The 20,037-nt window shown below is 44.2% G+C and overlaps 1 protein-coding gene across 1 annotated transcript in view; it reads left to right on the top strand.

The window, feature by feature from the left end:
- Positions 1–20,037, top strand: part of LOC309821318 (chondroitin sulfate proteoglycan 4-like) — a gene marked incomplete at both ends in the record, with an annotated part of 63,368 nt that overhangs the window by 4,368 nt on the left and 38,963 nt on the right. Inside the window, 9 exon segments of the mRNA XM_082652524.1 lie at positions 7,084–7,247; positions 7,815–8,108; positions 8,110–8,707; positions 8,710–9,360; positions 9,363–11,389; positions 12,683–12,776; positions 12,779–13,152; positions 17,587–17,690; positions 17,692–17,761. Coding sequence (XP_082508650.1) covers positions 7,084–7,247; positions 7,815–8,108; positions 8,110–8,707; positions 8,710–9,360; positions 9,363–11,389; positions 12,683–12,776; positions 12,779–13,152; positions 17,587–17,690; positions 17,692–17,761 — 4,376 coding nt within the window.

Below are 20,037 nucleotides of genomic sequence, written 5' to 3'. Positions count from 1 at the left end.
GCTTTCAGTGAATAGAGGAGGTCAGGTCTCCAGGGCATGTTAGATGTTTGTGCTAATTTGTTTCAAAGTTGTAAGTTTTCTTCTTAGAGTGCTCTGGATAAAGTTAGTTATCTCTTGAATAAATATTCAACTTCAGTTTGACAAAGCACACGCCCTCGATACCACAGTAAAACACTGTCGAAACTCTTAAGAATAGATTTGTGGGGCGAAATGTGGCTTTCCTTTCCAAGTGAAGTTATTCCGCTCAAACGATACAGCATGAGTAAGAGCTGTTTTATAATGTTAGCCCTCCTCTTAGGATGTCATCTTAGGAGTTTGTATAATGCAAGTACTCTAGCAGAGAAGTTTTGTTTTGTTGCTTTTTATTTTAATTAAAAAAAATAAGCTTCTACACTTATGCTATATCATCTGTAGAACGTATTTGGAAGAAAATCAGTACATAAAAAGGCACGAAATAAAATTACCAAAAATACTGTATTATGAAAAAGCAATTCTAATTTTCAGTGAAAGCAAACAGTTCTGAAATCTTTCTTTGAAATACTCTCCTAATTAGTTTCTACCCTACTCATGTTTTGCCCTCACACGGTCACCAGACTGATCTTTCTAAAACACAGAACCGATATGTCTTTTCCCAGCTAACACCATAATGCTTCCTTACTGTCTGCAGAGTACAGTTTGTAAGCTGCCCCCCACCCCCGTAAGTGGGACCCTGCCCATGGGGATCCAGGTGGTCCGTCAGCCATTTTCTCCCCAAACGTTCATTGAGAATTTCTTGTTATATATACACAGCAAAACAACGCAAAATGAAAGCTCCCCTCCCAGAGTCCGCCTCTTAATAAGTGGCTACCCAGCCAGAAATCTGCAAATTAATCTGGATTGCCCCCTTGGCCTCTTCTTCCCTCTTGTGACAGTCCCACTTTTTAAATATCTCTTGAACCTACCCACCTACCCCCCTGTTTGCTTCCCCACACCCACCATCCCCTTGAGTCCATTCTCTGCCTTTCAGCCAGAGTCAGCTTCTAAATTGCAAGCTGACCGTCTCATTTCCCTCTTTGATCCCTTTACGGCCCTCTTTCGAAAGAGTCTGAACTCTTTAGCTTGGCTTCCAAAGCCATCATTTACGGAGTGCCTAATGTGCCGAGCAGTGCTGGGTGCACTGCCAGCTGAGCAGTGGTCGAGACCCCAGAGTCTTATATTCTGTTTCGGGTGGTGTGGTATTGGGGCTGAATAATAACCCAGAAAACAAATTAAGAAGGTATCAGATTATAATAAGAACCTTGAAAGGAGTAACCAGGCACTGGGTATGTGCGTTTGCAGGCAGGCATGCGTGTGTGTGTGTGTGTGTGTGTGTGTGCGTGTGTGCGTGACTGTACACACTCACCTGGAACTGAAAGTTCAAGGAAGGCCTCAGATGGATGCAATGGTGTTTGCCCCTGACCCCTCTTGCCTCTGCAGCTTCTACCCTGGCTGCCCCCTCCTTATACTGTGCTCAGCCAGACTGGGCTTTTGGTTCCTTGCAGTCACCTCTCTTCTCTCTCTCCCCCCTTTTTTTCTCTCCTCTTCCCCTGCCCCAGCCCTCACCAGCTCTTCCTAGCAGCCAATGCCTTGCCTGAAGCGCCTTTCCTCCCTCCACCCTCCTTGACAAGGCCCAGTGCTTCTGTTGTGGTCTGCATTTCCCAGTTAATAATCAGGCAACTGTAATTGCTTTACTTACAGTCTTTCTCAGTCACCATTGAATCCCCAGGACCAAACAAGCAGTATATGTGGACAGAATATGCACATGGCATGGGACACTGAAATCTGCCAGGGAGAGACGCTTAATAGTTAGATCGCTCCTTCTCTCATACCGCCACTGGACCCACATCAAGCTTCTGTTGTACCAACTTTCTACTATCGCTCGGATACCCTCTTCTTTCTGAGCAGCTCTCTCCTTGGATAGATTGCAAGCCCCTTTGTCTTATTAATTCTCCAATCCAACCCGTGATAGTACCTGGCACATAGTAGGTGCCAAAAAAACTTAAACACAAAACCAAAATCAAACAAAAAAACCAGAAACATATAGTTTGGAGGAAGGAATGGGAACCAATTCTAAGATAGAATGAATCATATAATTACCAACCTGGAAGAAATTACAGAGACATAGTTCTTAACTTTCATGCAAAGTATCTTACCCACCTCACTGCCAATCTTTGGTTTCTATTCAAACCTTTCACCTTTTATCTAAGCACACAAAACCAGGAAGTTGCTCTGATTTTTGTTCAGCGTGATTTGCTGCCTTCCTATAAAATGCCCAAACACACCTTTTCCTTCACTGCAGCTCGAGATCGCCTTTCTTTTTCTAGGAACCAGTTTTACTTGTGCTTCTATTGCCTTTTATTGTGATTTTGAGGCATTTACTAGGGGTCACAAAAATTAGGCTCAGTTTGGAGGTTTGTGAGGACCCGAACTGGCTTCAGGCTGTCAAACCAGAAGTTTTAACCCTGCTTCCCTGTTTTTCCCCTGAGGCAATGGAAATTTCTAGCCACCAGCTGACTGGAATTGATTTAGTGCCAGAGGTGAAATGTGGGAAAATATAGGGATGTTGTTTATTAAGGTTACTTAGTCATTCTCAGCAGTAGATTTTATGATTTAGAAAACATTTCCTGGTTTTGAAAACTTAACAATACACCCTTTAAGTCTGTCAGAAATTGGAGTGGGGGGATTCAGTAATGGGAAGGCCAGGAGGATAAACTAGGATAGCTAGTGGGTGTGTAGCTGCTTCTTTAAACTGTATGACCGTGTCCCTACATTCTAGTTTTATTGAATTTAATTATTAATGGCTGTTTTTAACGAGAGAACGGGGGCTTATACATATCTGAGAAAGTATGTAAGAGATCATGTTCATCTCTGTATCAACCTCGTATCTTGGTAAAAACACTGGCTTGGTGATTGGGAATGCTTAGTTTTTGTCTTAGCTCTGTTTCTAATTAACCGCTGACTTTACATAAGTCCATAAACTTCTTTAGGCCTGAGTTTACTCAACTATAAAATGAGGGTTTACTAGGTTAGTTCAGTTTGGTTCAGTAAATGCTTGCTCGCCACCTACCTAGCTTAGACTGGATTCCCTACAGAGAGAGGCTTAGGGAGGGATTCTTGTGTGAGTGAATAACTGAGTGAGTGCTACCAGGAGAGAACTGTAAGGAAGTGAGGGAAGTAGGATAGGGCGGGAAAAGAAACCAAGCAAGGATGTGGTCTCATCTCAGCCTGATCCCAGAGAAAGCTCTGAAATATGAACAGCAACACAGTTTTCTACATACTTTTCTCCATACACCTCTTTCAGTCATTGGCTGGAGGTTGTACCCTGGGACAGAGGGTATAATTTCACTGAACTTTCTGGATAACACAGTTAATCGGCTGGAGGATGCGTGCACCAACCTGTTAAAAGGGATCTAAATGGGACACCAACAAAATCCATCATACCACCTGTGTGCCAGGCACTGTTCTAGGTATTGGAGAGAGGAAGGTAAAAAAGATATGGTCCCTGATCATAGGAAACTTATGGACTAGTGCAGGAGCTAGATGAATAAACAAGTAATTTTAATACACCATGGTGAACGCTAGGGCAAAGGAGTGCGCAGTGTGGTAGGAACAAGAATGAGAAGCAGACATTGCAGGTTGGGATCCTCAGGAAGCAGAATCAAACACGGAGATGAACACGCAGGAACTTTATTAGGGAATGTTCCTGGGAGCAAGATTTGAGGAAAGGAAGAGAATAGAAGAGAAGGGAACTGGTTTAGGAAGAGGAGTCAACCTGCAATGTAGTCTCAATGCACACAGCTGAATTTGTGGGGAGCTCTGAAGATGCTGGGGCTATCTGCCAGCAGCCAGGGTAGAAAGAAAGTCCTTTGTTCTCGAAGGGTAGTGGGTGCATCACGGAATCCACCACAGTCCACCCCTTGCATCACCTGGATCCACTTCATGTAAATCCTGGGAACAGTACCTGAGTGATAAGCTTCATGTTCCTCCTTATCCAGTGATTCCTTTTACCCTCAACTGGTACTTCTGCTGGTCTCAGTGGCCACCTGATGATGTGACTCAGACCTTCATCCCCGAGGGTTCTGAGCTCTTGTCAACACACTCTTCTCAGGACAGGGTGACTGCGTTTATGTACTGACTGCCAAAGAAGTACCAGGAGGCATCCAACGGGACCACATGGACACCCAACCTACTTTTCTGTGAGCCCGTTGTGTAACAATAGTTCTACCCCCTCCTGATGACTCAGGCTCAATTACCTGCCAGATGAGGCATGACTCTTCCTGTCTGCTAGTTCCTTGATATAAGGAGACTGAAATGTCCAGGCAGCAGCTGTAACTTATCATATAGAGAGAATCTTGTTGTGTCCCCTGGTAGAAGCATTCCCCTTTGGAAGCCAGGAACTTTGAAACCGTGGATTTATGGTTGATGGGGATGGGAACACAGATTCCTTAAGTGGGTCACTGAGAGTGACGGTCAAAAAGGCCACTCCTGGTCTGCCCCTTGTTCTCAGACCCACAGCTTATACTTCTGGAGACATAGCAGGAGGTGTGTAAAGATTTTTAATTTAAAGACCATGTAAAGATCTTTCACTTAAAGTGTAGATCATGTCCTGGAGGGTGGAACCCCACCCTGATAGAGTATCGCTTCTGAGCTGGTGATTCAGCCGTACCTTTAGCACAGTCTCTCAGGCCTGCAGCTTCAGGGGTGCACTATGTGATAGGACCAGCGGGTCTCAGGGTCTTAGGCCCATCACCACACCTCCTTTGGAGTAAAGGGTGTGCCTTGGATTGACGTGATGCTGTTCGGCATCCCGTGTTAGTGAATTCAACACTCCAGAAGCTCTCAGAGTGGTGCCTGGTGCCGGCCTGCAAGCAAGAAAAGCAAATATATACCCGGAGTATATGTCTGTTTTTGTTAAAATGAATCACTGGCTATTCCAAGAAGAAAGGGTTTCATTGACATCACCTTGCCACCCCTCTTCAAGGGATGGTCACCTACTGGGGATTTGGTGTTGGACTCTGTGAGAGGCACGCTGGGCATTCAGCAGTAGCATCGCTAGGGAAGCCTTGGTCAGAGGGGGCCCAGGCTGCTGGGTGCAGGCATAGACTCCTCCCTCACCACCCTGGCTACTTCATCACGCACCCATTGTGTCAGCATAGGGCTGGCCGATGACAGAGGCTGGCTGATGGCAACTGGCCAAGTCATTTTTTCTGCCTGGTTGTTTTAGTGCCTGTTGTGTGGTGGATGTTTCCTGGTGGGCATTAACATGCAATATAAAGATCTTCCCGCTTCCTGCTGACACTCACGCGTCTCTCCCAGACCTCCTCGGCCCTGCTCTTTCAATCTTACTCATTCCAGACTCCTGACCATCTGGCCGGGCTGTTTGCTACTACCTATCCGTCTTTATTTATTCTAACCTCAAGCCTCTTCTCTCTCCATATAAAGTGGGCGATTAGGTGTACCACTCACAGTTCTACCTTTTGGAGAATTTTCCCTCAACCCTGTTTTTCATGGCCACCACTAAGAGGAGCTGTAGTGCAGTTGGAGTCCCTTTTCAGCTTGCATGCATGTGATGAAGCTGACTCAGCCACGAACCAAGCTCAGGTGTTTTGCCCTTCCACCAGCTGGTAATAAGGGGTTTCTCCATGCAGCCAGTTGCATGAGCTGAGGATGCATTCGTGCTGGTGCAAGAATGGGGATGACATGGCGCTCCAGGCCACCATCTCATTGCACCTTCTGGTCCTATTCATGCTCGATCCAGGATGTACCCCTACCATCCCTTGAATCTCTACTTTCACCATCCATCCGTCAGAGCAATTCTGTCGTGTGTGTCTCACTTAGAGTGGGTCACTGCACTTTCTATGCTTCCAGGATCCACCTTAGCAGTGAGTTCACACCATTTCCTGCAGTCTGTGCTACCATGTTATATCCTGCATCCCTCGAGAGTGCCCCCAAATCTAGTATAAACTCTCCCTTTTTCAACTTTATGTTCCTGCCCCCTTGATCAGGTACCCTCAGTCCCATGTGCATTCCCCCAGCTGCTGGCACTACATTCTGGGTAGGTCCCGCAGCTCCATTAGGGTCTCGTCCTTTTCCTCCCATATCAAGCCCAGCATGTCTCCACACAGGTTATATCATGACTTAGGCTTTGTTTTTGGCCTAGTGGTCAGGAAGAAAGATGGGAGTGTATCTTCAGAGGTTACATGTTCCTTGTGGGGAGAGGTTTCTGCATCCGCTTTAAGCAAGGGGAGTATCACCTTAACAGGGTGGTAGGTCCCTTCTTCAGGCTCAGAGGGTTCAGGAGGGTCTAGGGACCCAGGATATTTGAATGCACCAATCCAGATGTCCCCATTCCATTTGTCAAGGTTCCATTCTTTACCAAACAAGGCCATAGACTTGTCAGAGGTAGCCTGACATGGTTGGAACTTTGACTTAGTTTGATGCTGAATGCTCTGATGACTAATTTCTGGGTGGGAGTCTCACCTTGCCCTGCCCACCCACTATAGGAGATAAGAAGGACTTTATGTACTACCATGGAAGCCCTTTGGCTTTCACACCTGGCTTGTAATTGTCAACTAATCTCTCCTAGTTTTTCCTTATCTTTTCCAAAGCTTCATTCAGACTTAGCAATAGACTCCCAATTCCATCGTCCTCATAGTTAGTACTTGCCCTATATTTCTCATAGGTTGATATTTCAGCACTGGCTAATGTGTTCCCTTCCACCGTTACACCGGTTCACCGCCAGTGACTTGGGATTAACCCCTGTGGAAGGGAAGGAAGCAGAATTGGGTAGGTGGAGAAGTAGATTTGCAATTCAGTTTCAGTGGAAGCCTCGGCCAACCCCCTTGAGAGTTCTGAAGAGGGACTGACCCATCAGAGGTATCCTGAGTTGGAGCAGGAGAACACTGAGAGTTTATTTCCCCACAACAGATCTGTGGGCTACCCCAGGAAGCAGGTGTGGGCTTGTGCAAGGCAGCTATCTTTGGCAGGGTCTCTTCTGAAGGGAGATGACAATATAAATGGAATAGTCATTGTGTAATAACTTTACTAACTTTTTTTTTTCCCCAGCATCTTTTTATGGTGAAAGCTATGTGGGGCTCAACATCATAGAAGTTTCCTCTGAGTTATCTCTTCAATTAAAGTTTCAAACCAGCAAACCACAAGGATTACTTTTTCTTGCAGCTGGGGAAAATGATTACTGTATGATAGAACATCTATCAGGAAACTTACGGGTAAGATTAAAAACAAAATCTTTAAACATGTATAAGCCTTTAGTTACTGGAGGGAAAAACAGTGAGAGAAAAGAGAACAAGATAGCTATCCATTTGATTACTGTTATTTCACTAGAATAAAATCAGGTGCTATATGTAAGTGTTGAGATCTTTTCCAATTTTATCAGCGTGTCTTAACTGTTCCAACTCTGAAATTTTTTTTTTTTTTCCTTTTTTGCGGTACGCGGGCCTCTCACTGTTGTGGCCTCTCCCGTTGCGGAGCACAGGCTCCGGACGCACAGGCCCAGTGGCCATGGCTCACGGGCCCAGCCACTCCGCGGCATGTGGGATCCTCCCGGACCGGGGCATGAACCCATGTCCCCTGCATCGGCAGGTGGACTCCCAACCACTATGCCACCAGGGAGGCCCCCAACTCTGAACTTTTTTAACCTCAATATGTAATGTAGTCCATAAATGTGGGAAGAGTTTCCATGTCCAAGTTTCTCTCTTTCTCTTTGTGAATAGCCTTGTTTACTCAATAAAACACTATGAGATGAGATTGATTAATTATGATTCTTTCTCTTTCAGGTGAGAGTTAATTTGGGGACAGGTGAACAAGGGCTCCTTTCTGAGAAAAGACTTCGTGTGGATGACTTGGTTTGGCATTTAGTGGAATTGTACTGTTTTAAGGATAATATCTCTCTGGTTATTGACAAACATTATGAGATGACTGGCCAGATCCCCGGCGGGATGCACGATTTGCACTGTCAGCGTGGAATCTACGTAGCAGGCCACGGTGGACTTGACGTCCCGTGCCTAGATGGAGAGATCCCCAATTTCCGTGGATGTATGGAGGATGTGGTGTTTAACCAGAGGGAGATCCTTAACATCCCTTAGATCTTACCCTGGTTTTAAGAAAGTTTATGAGGTGTCACTAGGCTGCAATGATGAATTTTTTGCAGTGGAGGATGAAGCCATCAATTTCTTTAGCTCCAGGTCCTATGTCTCCTTCCCAGAATGGAGGGTGCAAGGGGATGGGCTATTTGAATTTGCTTTGCAGACTGGAACTCAACAAGCCTTGCTTTTATTTCAGTCAGGTAGAGAAGGAGATTTTGTTGCTTTGGAAATAGTTAAAGGTTTATTGAAGGCTCATGTAGGAAGGAATAAGAATAACACTCCGCTCTCTTCTTTTTGCTTAGTTAGTGACAACCAGTGGCACGTTATTCAACTCAGATTCACTGAAAGGTATCTGGACCTGATGGTGGATGAACAGGGAGTAAGGACATGGCTGCCTTTACAAAGCAAACCGTTTGTATCTGAAGGCCCTCTCTTCGTGGGAGGTCTTGATAGCCTCAAGGGAGAAGAAGTTAAAAGGTTAGAACTTGCCTCTGTGCCTAGGAAATGTGCTCAAGGAATCTCTTTCAAAGGCTGCTTAAGAGGCTTGGAAGCCAACTCAGAAAAGAAAGCATTAAAGGATGCCCTATTTCCAAAGATGTATCTGCTGGGTGTAACATGAAGAGTGGTGATAACAAAAACCCTTCTGTAACAACCACAGAAAAGCTGCTTCAGGCAGAAGTTCCCCTTTCCACGGCCGACCCTGAGGTAGGCAAGCCTATTCTTCAAGAAGCCAGTAGCTATTGCTTGGTTCTGAATAACTTGAAGGTCCAAGACGGTGGGCAAGCCCTACTGGAACAAAGGCATATGAAGGTGGATGTGGAGTTGAAGGATTTGGGTTTCCATCAGTCTCAGATACTATTTAAAATAAAGGAGATGCCTATTCGTGGGTTCCTTCGATTAGATGTTTCCCCCAAACAGGAAATGGAGAAGGCTTTTACTCTGTTAGATTTGGGGCAAGGAAGGGTTTGGTATGTCCGTGACGGTTCAGAAGAACCTAGGGATTATTTCACATTTTCTGTCTCTTCCAACAGCAAGAAGGAAGCGCCATTATATCTTCAAGGACATGTTTCATATGTGTTTAACATTATTGCCGTTCCAGTAAATGATCCCCCAAATCTTAAGCTCCCCGAAGGAAACTTGCTTCTCGTGTGTGAGAACTCTAAGAAACGACTGACTCCAAATATCATACATGTGTCAGACCCAGACACAGATTCCTTGAGTCTTAGTTTCTCAGTTCTTGCAACTTCAATTCAGATGCTGGGTTTTTAGAAAACACCAATGATCCTGGGAGAGCCATTAATGGTTTTACATATGGGGATTTAAGAGATGGCAACATTTTGTATGTGCACAGGGGCCATCGGAACTCCTGGATCCTTCTGAGAGCAAGTGATGGAGAGCTGGTTAGCAATACAGTGGTGTTACGGGTCATGGCTATTCCTTGGGACTTTGCAGTGGCCAGTAGAACCAGTGTGGTCATACGGCAGGGTGGCACGGTTCTGATTACACAGAGCAACTTGTTGGTGGAGGTTAATGGTGAAGGCCCTGAGGTGGACACCCGCTATGTTATCACTCATCCACCTCGGTATGGCCAGGTTCAGTGGCAGGGGTCAAGTGGCGAGTGGAAACAAACTAGTACCTTCTCTCAGCGTTCTGTTGATTGGGGTCAGGTCCGGTACTGTAGTAAATTCAAAGAATTGCAGCTAGAAAATGTTACGGATCACTTTAAAATTAACATAGAAGGAAAAAGCAGTGAAAAGCTGATGTTTCTGGTTATGGTACAATGGCTGAAGTTTACCCTTCTGAAAAATGTTCCTCTTGAGATCAGTAAAATAAACAGGCACGTATTGAATTCTGATCATTTGCAGGCTGTGACAGAGGGTGTGGAAGTAGCTGAGAGGGAACTTCATTTTAAGTTACTGACCCCACCTAAGAAAGGAAAATTGCTACTTGGCACAAAATTTCTAAAAACAAACTCAGTCTTCAGCCAACAAAATGTTACAGACTCTAAGATAAGTTATGAACCACAGGGAAGGCCCAGGGCACATTCACAAGACACTATTAGGTTCTTCATGGTTGCAGAACACATGGAATCAAAAGATTATATGTTCAGAATAAATTTTAAAGCAGATAAGGGGCGCATTATTGTAATGAACAGAGGATTATTTGTAAAAGAAGGAGAAGAGAAATTAATCACCAAATTGGAGTTATTTGCTCAAACCTCGGACAGTCAGACTTTCCAGTATAAAATCACCAAGAGTCCTCAACATGGGAAGCTGAAACTGACTCGATCTTCAGATTCTCTGGGAAGTCATGACAGTATCACCACATTCACTGATCAAGACATCTTGGGTGAGCGGCTCATGTACGTGCACGATGACTCTGAGACCCAGTGTGACGAGTTCCTCCTCATGGCCTCCACCGCAGGACCAGGCCAAGAGGGAGTGGCCAGGAATTTTGATACAGAGCATCTGTCTACAGAAATTAAAGTCACCGTTTCTGTGGAGTTAAAGAACGATGAGAAACCAGTGTGTGCGGTGGATAAGGTCTTTCACGTCGTGTGGAACGGCCAGCACTTGTTGACCCTAGCTAATCTCTGTTACCATGACCCCGAGGCAGATTTTGATGATGGGCAGTTGCTCTACACCCGGTGGGGCATCCCGAATGGGGACTTGGTGCAAGCCAGTGACCTGACTCAGAAACTCTACCAGTTCAGGCAAGAAGACCTGCGGGAAGGGCATGTGCTCTTCAGGCATCAGGGCGCAGACTCGGCCCGCTTTGTGCTGTTTGTGACAGATGGCGTCCACTACACATCGTCCCTCCTCGAGGTCAGTGTGTCAGATCTCTGTGTCCGCATAGCCAACAACACAGGACTGCTGGTACAGAGAGGAAAGGACAGCAGCCTCACGACAGCCAACCTCAGTGTCACCACAAACCAAGATGTCAGAACAGACCACGAGATCAAATTCCACATCCCGTGTCCCCCAAAGCATGGCAGAGTGCTGGTCAACAGCTTAGGGCCCGGCTCATTTTCCCTGCATGACTTGAAGCAAGGACGTGTGATTTATAGACACGACGGCAGTGGCAGCTTCGATGTGTTCAACCTGACGGTGAAAGTTAAAGATACATATTTAGAAGTGGGCGTGTACATGCAAGTGGACTCGGAAAGCCACCAACATCACACCCAAATTCTGCACAGCAAGACCCTTGTGGTTGAAGAAGGAAAACCAGTAAAACTGAGTAGAGGAAGGCTCTTGATTTCTCTCCTGGTATTTGGAATGACTTTGAAAAAATGTAGATGCCATTGAGAAGAAAAGCTAGAAGGTTTCATGATTTTGATACTGCTAATTGTGCTATAGGGAGAAATGGAATATAAATTATCCTAAGCCTCATTTTAAAGCTGTGTGCACGTGATCACACGCGTATGCATGTATGTTTGGTGTAGGATGACCTGAGAAGGAGGACGGAATGTATATATTATAGTAAATGAAGAGGTCATTGCTTTTTTCATTTGTCACGGCAACACTGCCAGTATTTCATTTGGTCTGAGTTACATTTGTAATGCGGTGAAGCCGGGTATAAACGAGTAGGGTAATTTAACAGACATAAAAAGGATCCCTAAAATAGAAGAGGATACTATATTACACAGTTTATTTCCTTAGCTGTGAATGTGGCCTTGTGTAATTTCTTGAAATTGATGGATCAGATTGGCCTAGACCAGTGGAAGGCCAGGGGTGAGACCTCATACCAGAAGCTGCCTGGTTTCCTGAGGCTCCAACTTGGAAGCTTCCAGTAGCACAGCCCTGCTGCTGAGAGTCAGGAGAGAGTAATCTGTGCAGGGTATGGAAACTGTGATTTATGATAATTGGCCACAAATGCAGGCTATTCTGAATCTACCCTCAGGACTGCAAACGAGTTTTCCTGCTTGCTAAATACAGCCGATAACATCAAGTAGAAATGAATTCAAATCAGAAGCAGTTTACTAAATAATGAGTTTTGACTAAGAATACGTGGCCTACCAGCTTTCCTCAATTCTTTTTCAGGATCTTGGAGAGTTAAAGTTTCACCACAAGGGGGTGTATATAGTTCAGTGACTATAAATCAGTAACAATGACAGTTTTGAGATGGATTTTGCTGAATCCGTAAAATTAAATGTATATTGAAAATACTGAACTAGTTTAAAAATAAGCTTTCCTCTAAAGTCTTGCAATTTCAGTGAGTAAGCTGCTATTTCTTCTACCATCTTTTATTCCTTCTCCTTATACCATTTTATTTCTTTCAGCACAACTTTCTGAGTCCTAGGTCTCTTGCCACTGTGAATGATGCCTTGTTAGTACATTAGTAGCTGTTCAAATGTTGCTTTTCCTTTGTGACCAGGGCTGAAATTCAAAATATTAGCATGGTCACCAGAACAGACCGGGGCTTAAACTGTGTATCTGCCTGAATTGTAACCTAAGCCATTTGTGGACGTTAATACAAAACAATTTGGTTCATCAGGGGTCTTGACTCTTTCATGTGTTAATGTTTTTCTTTTTGTCTGTGTGTTGTGAATGTGCACTCAGGCTGGGCATGAAGATGATATTCCGTCAGAGGCAGTGTTCATTGTTAGAACTCCGCCAGTGCATGGATACCTCCAAAGATCTTTATCAGAGGAGGGCAGCTTGGTACAGATGAAAAGTCACCTTTGATTTTTACACAACAGGACATTGATGATGGTTATATCCATTATGTACAGACAACTCCTGACCAACAACAGGACTGTTTTTTACTGGATGTGATGAATGGCTTCCAAGCTGTGAGTAGACTTGAAATCTTGGTGGATATTGTCCCTAAGTGGATTCCTCTGGCGGTACAAAATGTCACAGTCCAGGAAGGTGGTTCCAAAGCACTTCCAGAAGACTACTTCAAAATTCCAAGCAAACATTTTGAGGGACTTGACTGTGAATTCGTTCTACTCAAACCACCAAAACACGGTTATGTTGAAAATTCTCATTTTCCAAGAGTAAAGCTAATGAAATTTACCAGGAAACAGGTAATAGCTCTCAGCGGATACGTTTGGTTTTGGGTATGTTAGATAAGAGAAAAAACTTGACTATTTATCATTTAGATCATGGACTTTCGGGAGTGATGGGACCTTAGAAGGTATCTGGTCCAACCTCCCAACAGATGGAGAAGCCCTTCCACAGTAACCCCATAGAGAGGTCATCTAGTCATTGCTTAAAGATCCTCAGTGATGGAGAACTCACTGCTTCCTGAGATGGGCCCTTCCAGTTTAAAGACACTCCAGTTGTTAGAAGTTTCTTTATGTTGAGCTGCCACTTAGAAACTTCTGCTCCTGGGTCCTGGCTCTGGTAGCTCACAGAACAAATTATACCTCCTTTCATAAAAGCTCTTTAAATATTGAAAGGAAAAATTATCAAAGTCCCTTGAATTTTATCTTCTTTAGGTTAAAGAACTCTAGTTTCTTTAGCTTTTGCTTATATGCTGTAGGTTTCTAGCCCCTGCACCATCCTGGCTGCCCAGTTCTAGAGGAGCTCCACACCATCCCCTCTCAAGGTATAACACCCAGCGATCTAATACAGGCATGCTTTAATCATTAGTGGATGTTTTCATTCATTCATTCCCTTATCAATCAGTGCTTACTCTGTGCTGTGCCCTATGCTAAGCATAGTGCTGTCAGTGGCTGAAATGGCGCAGTCCCTGCAATCAAGCAGCTGGACACAACTGACAATCTGGTGTCCGATAAGCATAAAATAATCAGACTTAACTCTGGGCTGCTATCAGGTTTCTTTGCTTTGGGTTAGAATGGTATTATTGTGATACTTTGCTTTCTTATCATGAATAAAAGAATGATTTCCATCCTTTCTTTTTAAATATTGCAAAGTAGCTTGCAGATCCCCATTATTTCCTTTATTATAAGTTCCTAGGAATACACACTCTTCAGGTTGGGAACCATGAACAGCTACCTAGCATCTTTGGGTGTCCTTGTCCAGTTCGCTAAGAACCCATGTGTGCTGCTTCATTTTGCTTCTGAGGATTTCACCTCATCAAGTGACTTGAATCCTTTTACTAAAAACCTACTCTGTTCAAGTTCCTGTGTGAGGTTACCATGATAAGTAGACATATTCCTTGCCCTCAAGAAATGCTGTGGGGGAATCAGGCACATGAACTTTAATATTAGGCACACGCTTCTTATCTTTCATGGAGCACTTTCACAGTGGTACTGCAGGAGTGCAGAATGGTCACATTTGACTCTAACTGAAGGCTTCACAGAGGGAATAAAGTTTAAGCTAGACTTTGAGGAGAGAGAGACAGAGCAAGGACATAACGGAGGTGGAGACGGAAAACAAAGCAACGCAAGCAAAGCAGACTGCAGGGCCAAGGGCGTGGAGACACTGAAGGGCATGGTTCCTGGGGGCTGCGGAATGGTCCACAAGGCTCTAGCACGGGCAGAGGAGTGCCAGAGGGTGCTTGGGGCCAGACTGCACAGAGCCTTGAGTTACACGTCAACAGGGTTAGACTTAACCAGCTGGTGTTAGGGAGCCATGGGGAGAAGCGGAGATTGCTGAGGGTGGAAAAGACCGTAGAACTCGGTGCTTCTCAACTGGGGACCCAGGGAAGGTGATTCGTTAGTGACTACGTGCAGCCGTCTCTTAATCATAGCTTCCCTCTCAAAGGCTGGACAAACTGTCCGAGATAACCACTTGCTCTCATGTGAGCTGAATTTAATTCTGTTCACTTCGTGCACTCTGGGTGAGAGACTGAGCACTAACTTTTGGTTCTGTCTTAGCCAATTCATTGTTGTCTGTGCTTTGTAAGAAGTGTATATTTAAGCATGGTTGGTTGAAATCTGTGTCAAGCGTGTGTGTTCCCTGTAGTATCCATGTTATCGTGTAACCTTGTTCACAGTCAAGGCTGTGTGTTCCTGCTCTTCAGATGAGCCCTTTCCACTTTCTCTTCCTTTAGGACTTCTGAGGTCTCTAGGTTTTGAGACATGATCATTTTCACTTACGGTGATAACCTAACAACTCGTGGCTGTAACTTTGAGTGACTCAGAGAAGGAGAGCGCTTGGCCATTTTTGCCCTTCATTCATTCAATAGTAGTTTTTGAGTGTCCATTATGTGTCAGGTATCCTAGTTCTAAGTACTGCGAATAAAGCAGTGAACTAACCCAGCAATAATCCCTGTCCTTATGGATCCTTTCTCCTAGTGGGGGAAACAAGGAGACAGAGAGAGAGAATAAATAAAATAAATAAGTGAATTTATATAAATAAGATAGTTGAACCAAGGTTAGTGCTATGGAGAAAAATAAACCAGGAAAGGGAGATAGAATATGCTGGGGACTTGAGTGGTGTGTGTGTGTGTGTGTGTGTGTGTGTGTGTGTGTGTGTGTGTGTGTGTTAATGTTCAGGTTCATAGAGGAAGAGCATTCAGGCAGAGGGACGAGCAAACAAACAGCACTGTGAGGGGAATAGTGTGACTAGAGCTGCACACGCGGTGGGCAGGAGGTGAGGTTAGGGAGGTCCAGCATGGGAGGGCTTTCGACTTCACCTTTGACCCTGAGTAATGGGAGCGAGAGGATGTAAACAGAGAGGGGACGTAATATACCCTGAACATGACTGATGGCAGGGGGCCAAACACTTTTTTTTTTTTTTTTTTTTTTTGCGGTACGCGGGCCTCTCACTGTTGTGGACTCTCCCGTTGCGGAGCACAGGCTCCGGACGCGCAGGCTCAGCGGCCATGCTCACGGGCCCAGCCGCTCCGCGGCATGTGGGATCTTCCCGGACCGGGGCATGAACCCGCGTCCCCTGCATCGGCAGGCGGACTCCCAACCACTGCGCCACCAGGGAAGCCCAAACACTTTTTAATCTTCTAAGATTTTCTACAAGTTTGTTATCTACTTTAATTTCAAATCAGCAGATGTTTTTCTAGTATTAGAACGAGGAATAGACAAATTCCCACCAAACCTCTTTGCCTTTAGATTAATACCTACTAACTGATAGTTTAAATAGTAACGTGGGGGGGGTACCACTTCATTGAGGAAATGATGTGTTTCTCCAGGAGAGATAGGAAAAGGTGACTGCTATTTAAATGCTATCTTCCTAAAGCATATTAGGTTAGAATTTCTCCTGTCCTCTGATGAGTGCCATCTTCCACATTTGTTTTCCAATAGCTTAAAGCAGAATGTTCCAGGAACATGTGGTCAGGCCTACGGTCTGGAATTCCTCTTCCCACGGAACTCCAAAGAAATTCTCATGCACCTGTGTTCAAGTGACCACAACATTCCCCTGAGACTGTTCATGAACTTTTCAACTCTTGTCAGAAACACCTCTGAGAGATCAAAAGTCTTTGCTCAAAGGAAGTGCGCCATAGGACTGGGCAAAGTTGAACTGTTAAAAATGTTGGCTCTATTTTATCAAAACAAACACAACCCCAGAGACTTTCTGAGAAGTTCAACTACTCCTGTCGGGCTTTAGAAGTTCTCTTCTGTTGTATTTTTGGGTCACATATTCACTGAAGCCAAGTTCCCTCTAGCTTTAAAATTCTTCTTGTCTCTGATTTCAATGCTGAGCTCTTCCGTATTTCCATCAGAGCCTTAAAGACATGGAAGGCGTTCTGATCAAATCAGTGGCTATCACAAATCCAAGAGGAATTTCAGAATGGAAATTAGATGAAATCTATCAGGGATAAAAAATTAACATTTGCATTTTGGTTATTACAGTGAGAGAAATCTGGCTTGACAGAATAATTCAGTTCCAATATATTTCATTATACTCTGTCCTCAGGAGATGTATGATAGCTAGTTATGGGTAGCATCTGTTAAGAGATACACCAGAAATGATTGTATTTTGAAGGAGGAGGGGCAGGGTTAGGAGGTAGCAGGTGTAACCTTGCATACAAAGAGCAGTTAAGGGAATGATGCATGCTTAGCTCAGAAAAGAGAAGTTTGGGGAAACTTAATAGTTGCCCTGGTCCATATGTCTCCAAAGAGCAGAAATCCAATCAGTGGGTGAAAACTTCAGAGCGTAAATCCGACATTCTGAATTGTCCAATAAAACAATCCACAACTTCAAAAATTAGTCACTCTAAATAAGTAGAGTCTGAATTTTAATGGGTATTGCTCCATTGGAAGAAAGGGTGGAGTATGTCACTTACAACACATTTTAGGGTTAGAAATAGCCTTTGACCTCAGGTCTTCTGATAACCAGTCCAGCATTCTCTTTACTACCCCACATTGCTTGATCACTCTGCCCCTCATGAAACTTATTTCTGGGATGCAACACTGCTTCATAAAAATTATACCATCCATCATAATTTGCACTCTGATTGTCAGAATCATACTTCATGGGATGAACACATGCTTCTGTGTTTTAGATATAAAAAAATCAGGATTTCTTTTAAAGCATTTTTTCATATTTTTAAATTATATTTCAGTAGTTTGGTGATATTTTGTTGTTGGTTACAGGTAGAAAATGAATTGATTTCCTATGTTCATGATGATAGTGAGGACCTTCTTGACAATTTCACCATCTTTGCAAATAGCTCAGAGCTTGGAAAACAGAGTTTGCCTCACTCTTTCTGTGACTGTCGAATCAGTAAATGATGAAGCTCCAGTAATAACAGCCAATAAAATCCTCCAGGTAAGTGCTCCATGCTTCTGGATTTATCATAATAACATAGAACTACCAATTTGATTTTCTTTTGTGGTATTTCTACTATTAAATAATAAGATATATGACTACGTACGTATACTTGGCATATTCCTCCTGGTTTTAAATAAATGCTAGTTATTACCAAGACATTCTGTTGGTTACGGCTTGTGCTATTCTAACCCAGTAATCTTAAATGCTGTTTTCTAAGTGGCAAAGGATCTAGACCACCAAGCTACAAGATAGTGCAGCACACCCGTGATGTCTGGCTGGTGGTCGACACAAAGAGAAAAAGGATCTTTGGTGAGAGTGGTGGCCAGGTAGGTGACAGGGAGGGACAGGAAGAAAGCAAGGAGAACAACAAAGAAATGAGGAACTGTAAGCCTTTGACCTTAATTATAAAACACCCCAGCACCAACTAAACTATTGTGCAGGCATACTCAGGAACCCACCAGGGGCTAATCAAAGTAGAAAATTTTACATTGTTAAAAATCACTGGAGTTTTTTTTTTTTTAATTAAAAAAAATTTTTTTTTGGCTGCGTTGGGTCTTCATTGCTGCGTGCGGGCTTTCTCTAGTTGCGGAGAGTGGGGACTACTCTTCGTTGTGGTGCGCGGGCTTCTCATTGCAGTGACTTCTCTTGTTGCAGAGCACGGGCTCTAGGGTGCGCGGGCTTCAGCAGTTGTGGCACGTGAGCTCAGTAGTCGTGGCTTGAGGGCTCAGTAGTTGTGGCTCACAGGCTTAGTTGCTCCGCAGCATGTGGGATCTTCCTGGACCAGGGATCGAACCTGTGTCCCCTGCATTGGCAGGTGGATTCTTAACCACTGCGCCACCAGGGAAGTCCCAATCACTGGAGTTTTTAAAATCTGTTTTTATTTGCTCAAAATAATTAGATCTCGGAATAGGCTTTTTAGTGCTTTTAGTTATATTACAGCTCGGTTTGTTATGCAGCCTCTACATTTTCAGGGAAAAATTAGTGGTGTTTGGACCTTTGGAACTTGTCTCTTTATCTTTTAGTTTACTTCACAGTCATTACCCAGGTAGCCTGGGGATGGTGTGTTCCAGCTGGTCAACCTCGTGGGCTGCCCCCCTCTGTTTTCAGCTGCCTTCCTCCCTCTCCTCACACTTACTCTTGTATTAATACCTATTGACTCACTCTCAGCAAAGCGATCTAAGAAGTAGGCTGCAGACCAGCGTGATGAATTGTAGGTGTCAATTATTATTAAACACAGTTATAAAAGTTTACATTTTTTACTGAGTAGAGTACTGGACATCTTCCATATTGGTGTCGTTTTCACAGCCCTACAAAGGAACTGCTGTGATTATTAACCTCGTTATAGATGGGAGCACTGAGGCCCCAGGCTGTCACAAGGGAAGGTGTGGATGTGAAGCCGAGTGTGCCCAAGTCTGACTCTCTTGCCACTGTGCTCTGCCACTTCCCCCATTACCTGTGACTGACTCAAATCTCTCAGTGCATCTGTGTGATCAGGGCTGTCTTATTAGGAAGAAAAAGTCTCCAGAGCTGTTGTGCCCTTTGTTTCTACTAAAGTGGACTTAAGGGAATAGGTTTGCAGCAGTTGTACTGACATCTGTGTGTTTGCCCAGGAGCCTCGGCAGAGGATTTGGGCATTTTGCTGCATGATGCAGAACTGCAGGATGAGAGAGATCCAGGGGAGGGACCTAAGATCTAGAAAGATATGGGAGAAGAGCTGGAGTTGGCAGAGGGAGAGGAAGAACAAAGAATTAGATAGTGAACTCTCAGGCTTCTTTATGGAAAGGAATTGAAGCCCCACTGTGGGCTTGGAGGTACCATGGATTGAAAGATGCACCATCAACTTAATAATAGCTTTATTGTATTTAAATGTACCTGTCAATTTAAGATGTTCAGAACATTGAATTGTAAGGAGAAAAAAGTGTAACCTAGACTCTGTTTCTGTCTTCCCTTAAAATTAGGGAAATACAGTCTACCAGGAACCTTGAACTTGCTCAGGCAGTCTGCCCCGACCTCTTCCCCCATCCCTGATACCAGAGTGTTTCTCTCGAGAGAAAAAGGAAGAATAGCCCGGAGTAGGAGCCATTTCCTTTTTTCCTATCTTCTTCCCTAGATAGCCTGGATCCAGGCCAGGAAGGGTACAACTTTTGAGGGATGTGGTCATTTGACACTGGCCCTTTCTGAGCTTATTCGTTTATTTATCGAGTAAGAAATTCATTTCTGTTTTGAAAGTTCTGGATTAAAGTTAGGAGACCAGAGTTTAAGGCTTGTAAACT

The sequence above is a fragment of the Grampus griseus genome (genome assembly GCF_964374135.1).
Source record: "Grampus griseus genome assembly, chromosome: 3".
NCBI classification, from domain to species: Eukaryota; Metazoa; Chordata; class Mammalia; order Artiodactyla; family Delphinidae; genus Grampus; species Grampus griseus.
Note: the sequence above shows the minus strand (reverse complement) of the source record. Positions and strands in the feature narration are given on the sequence as shown.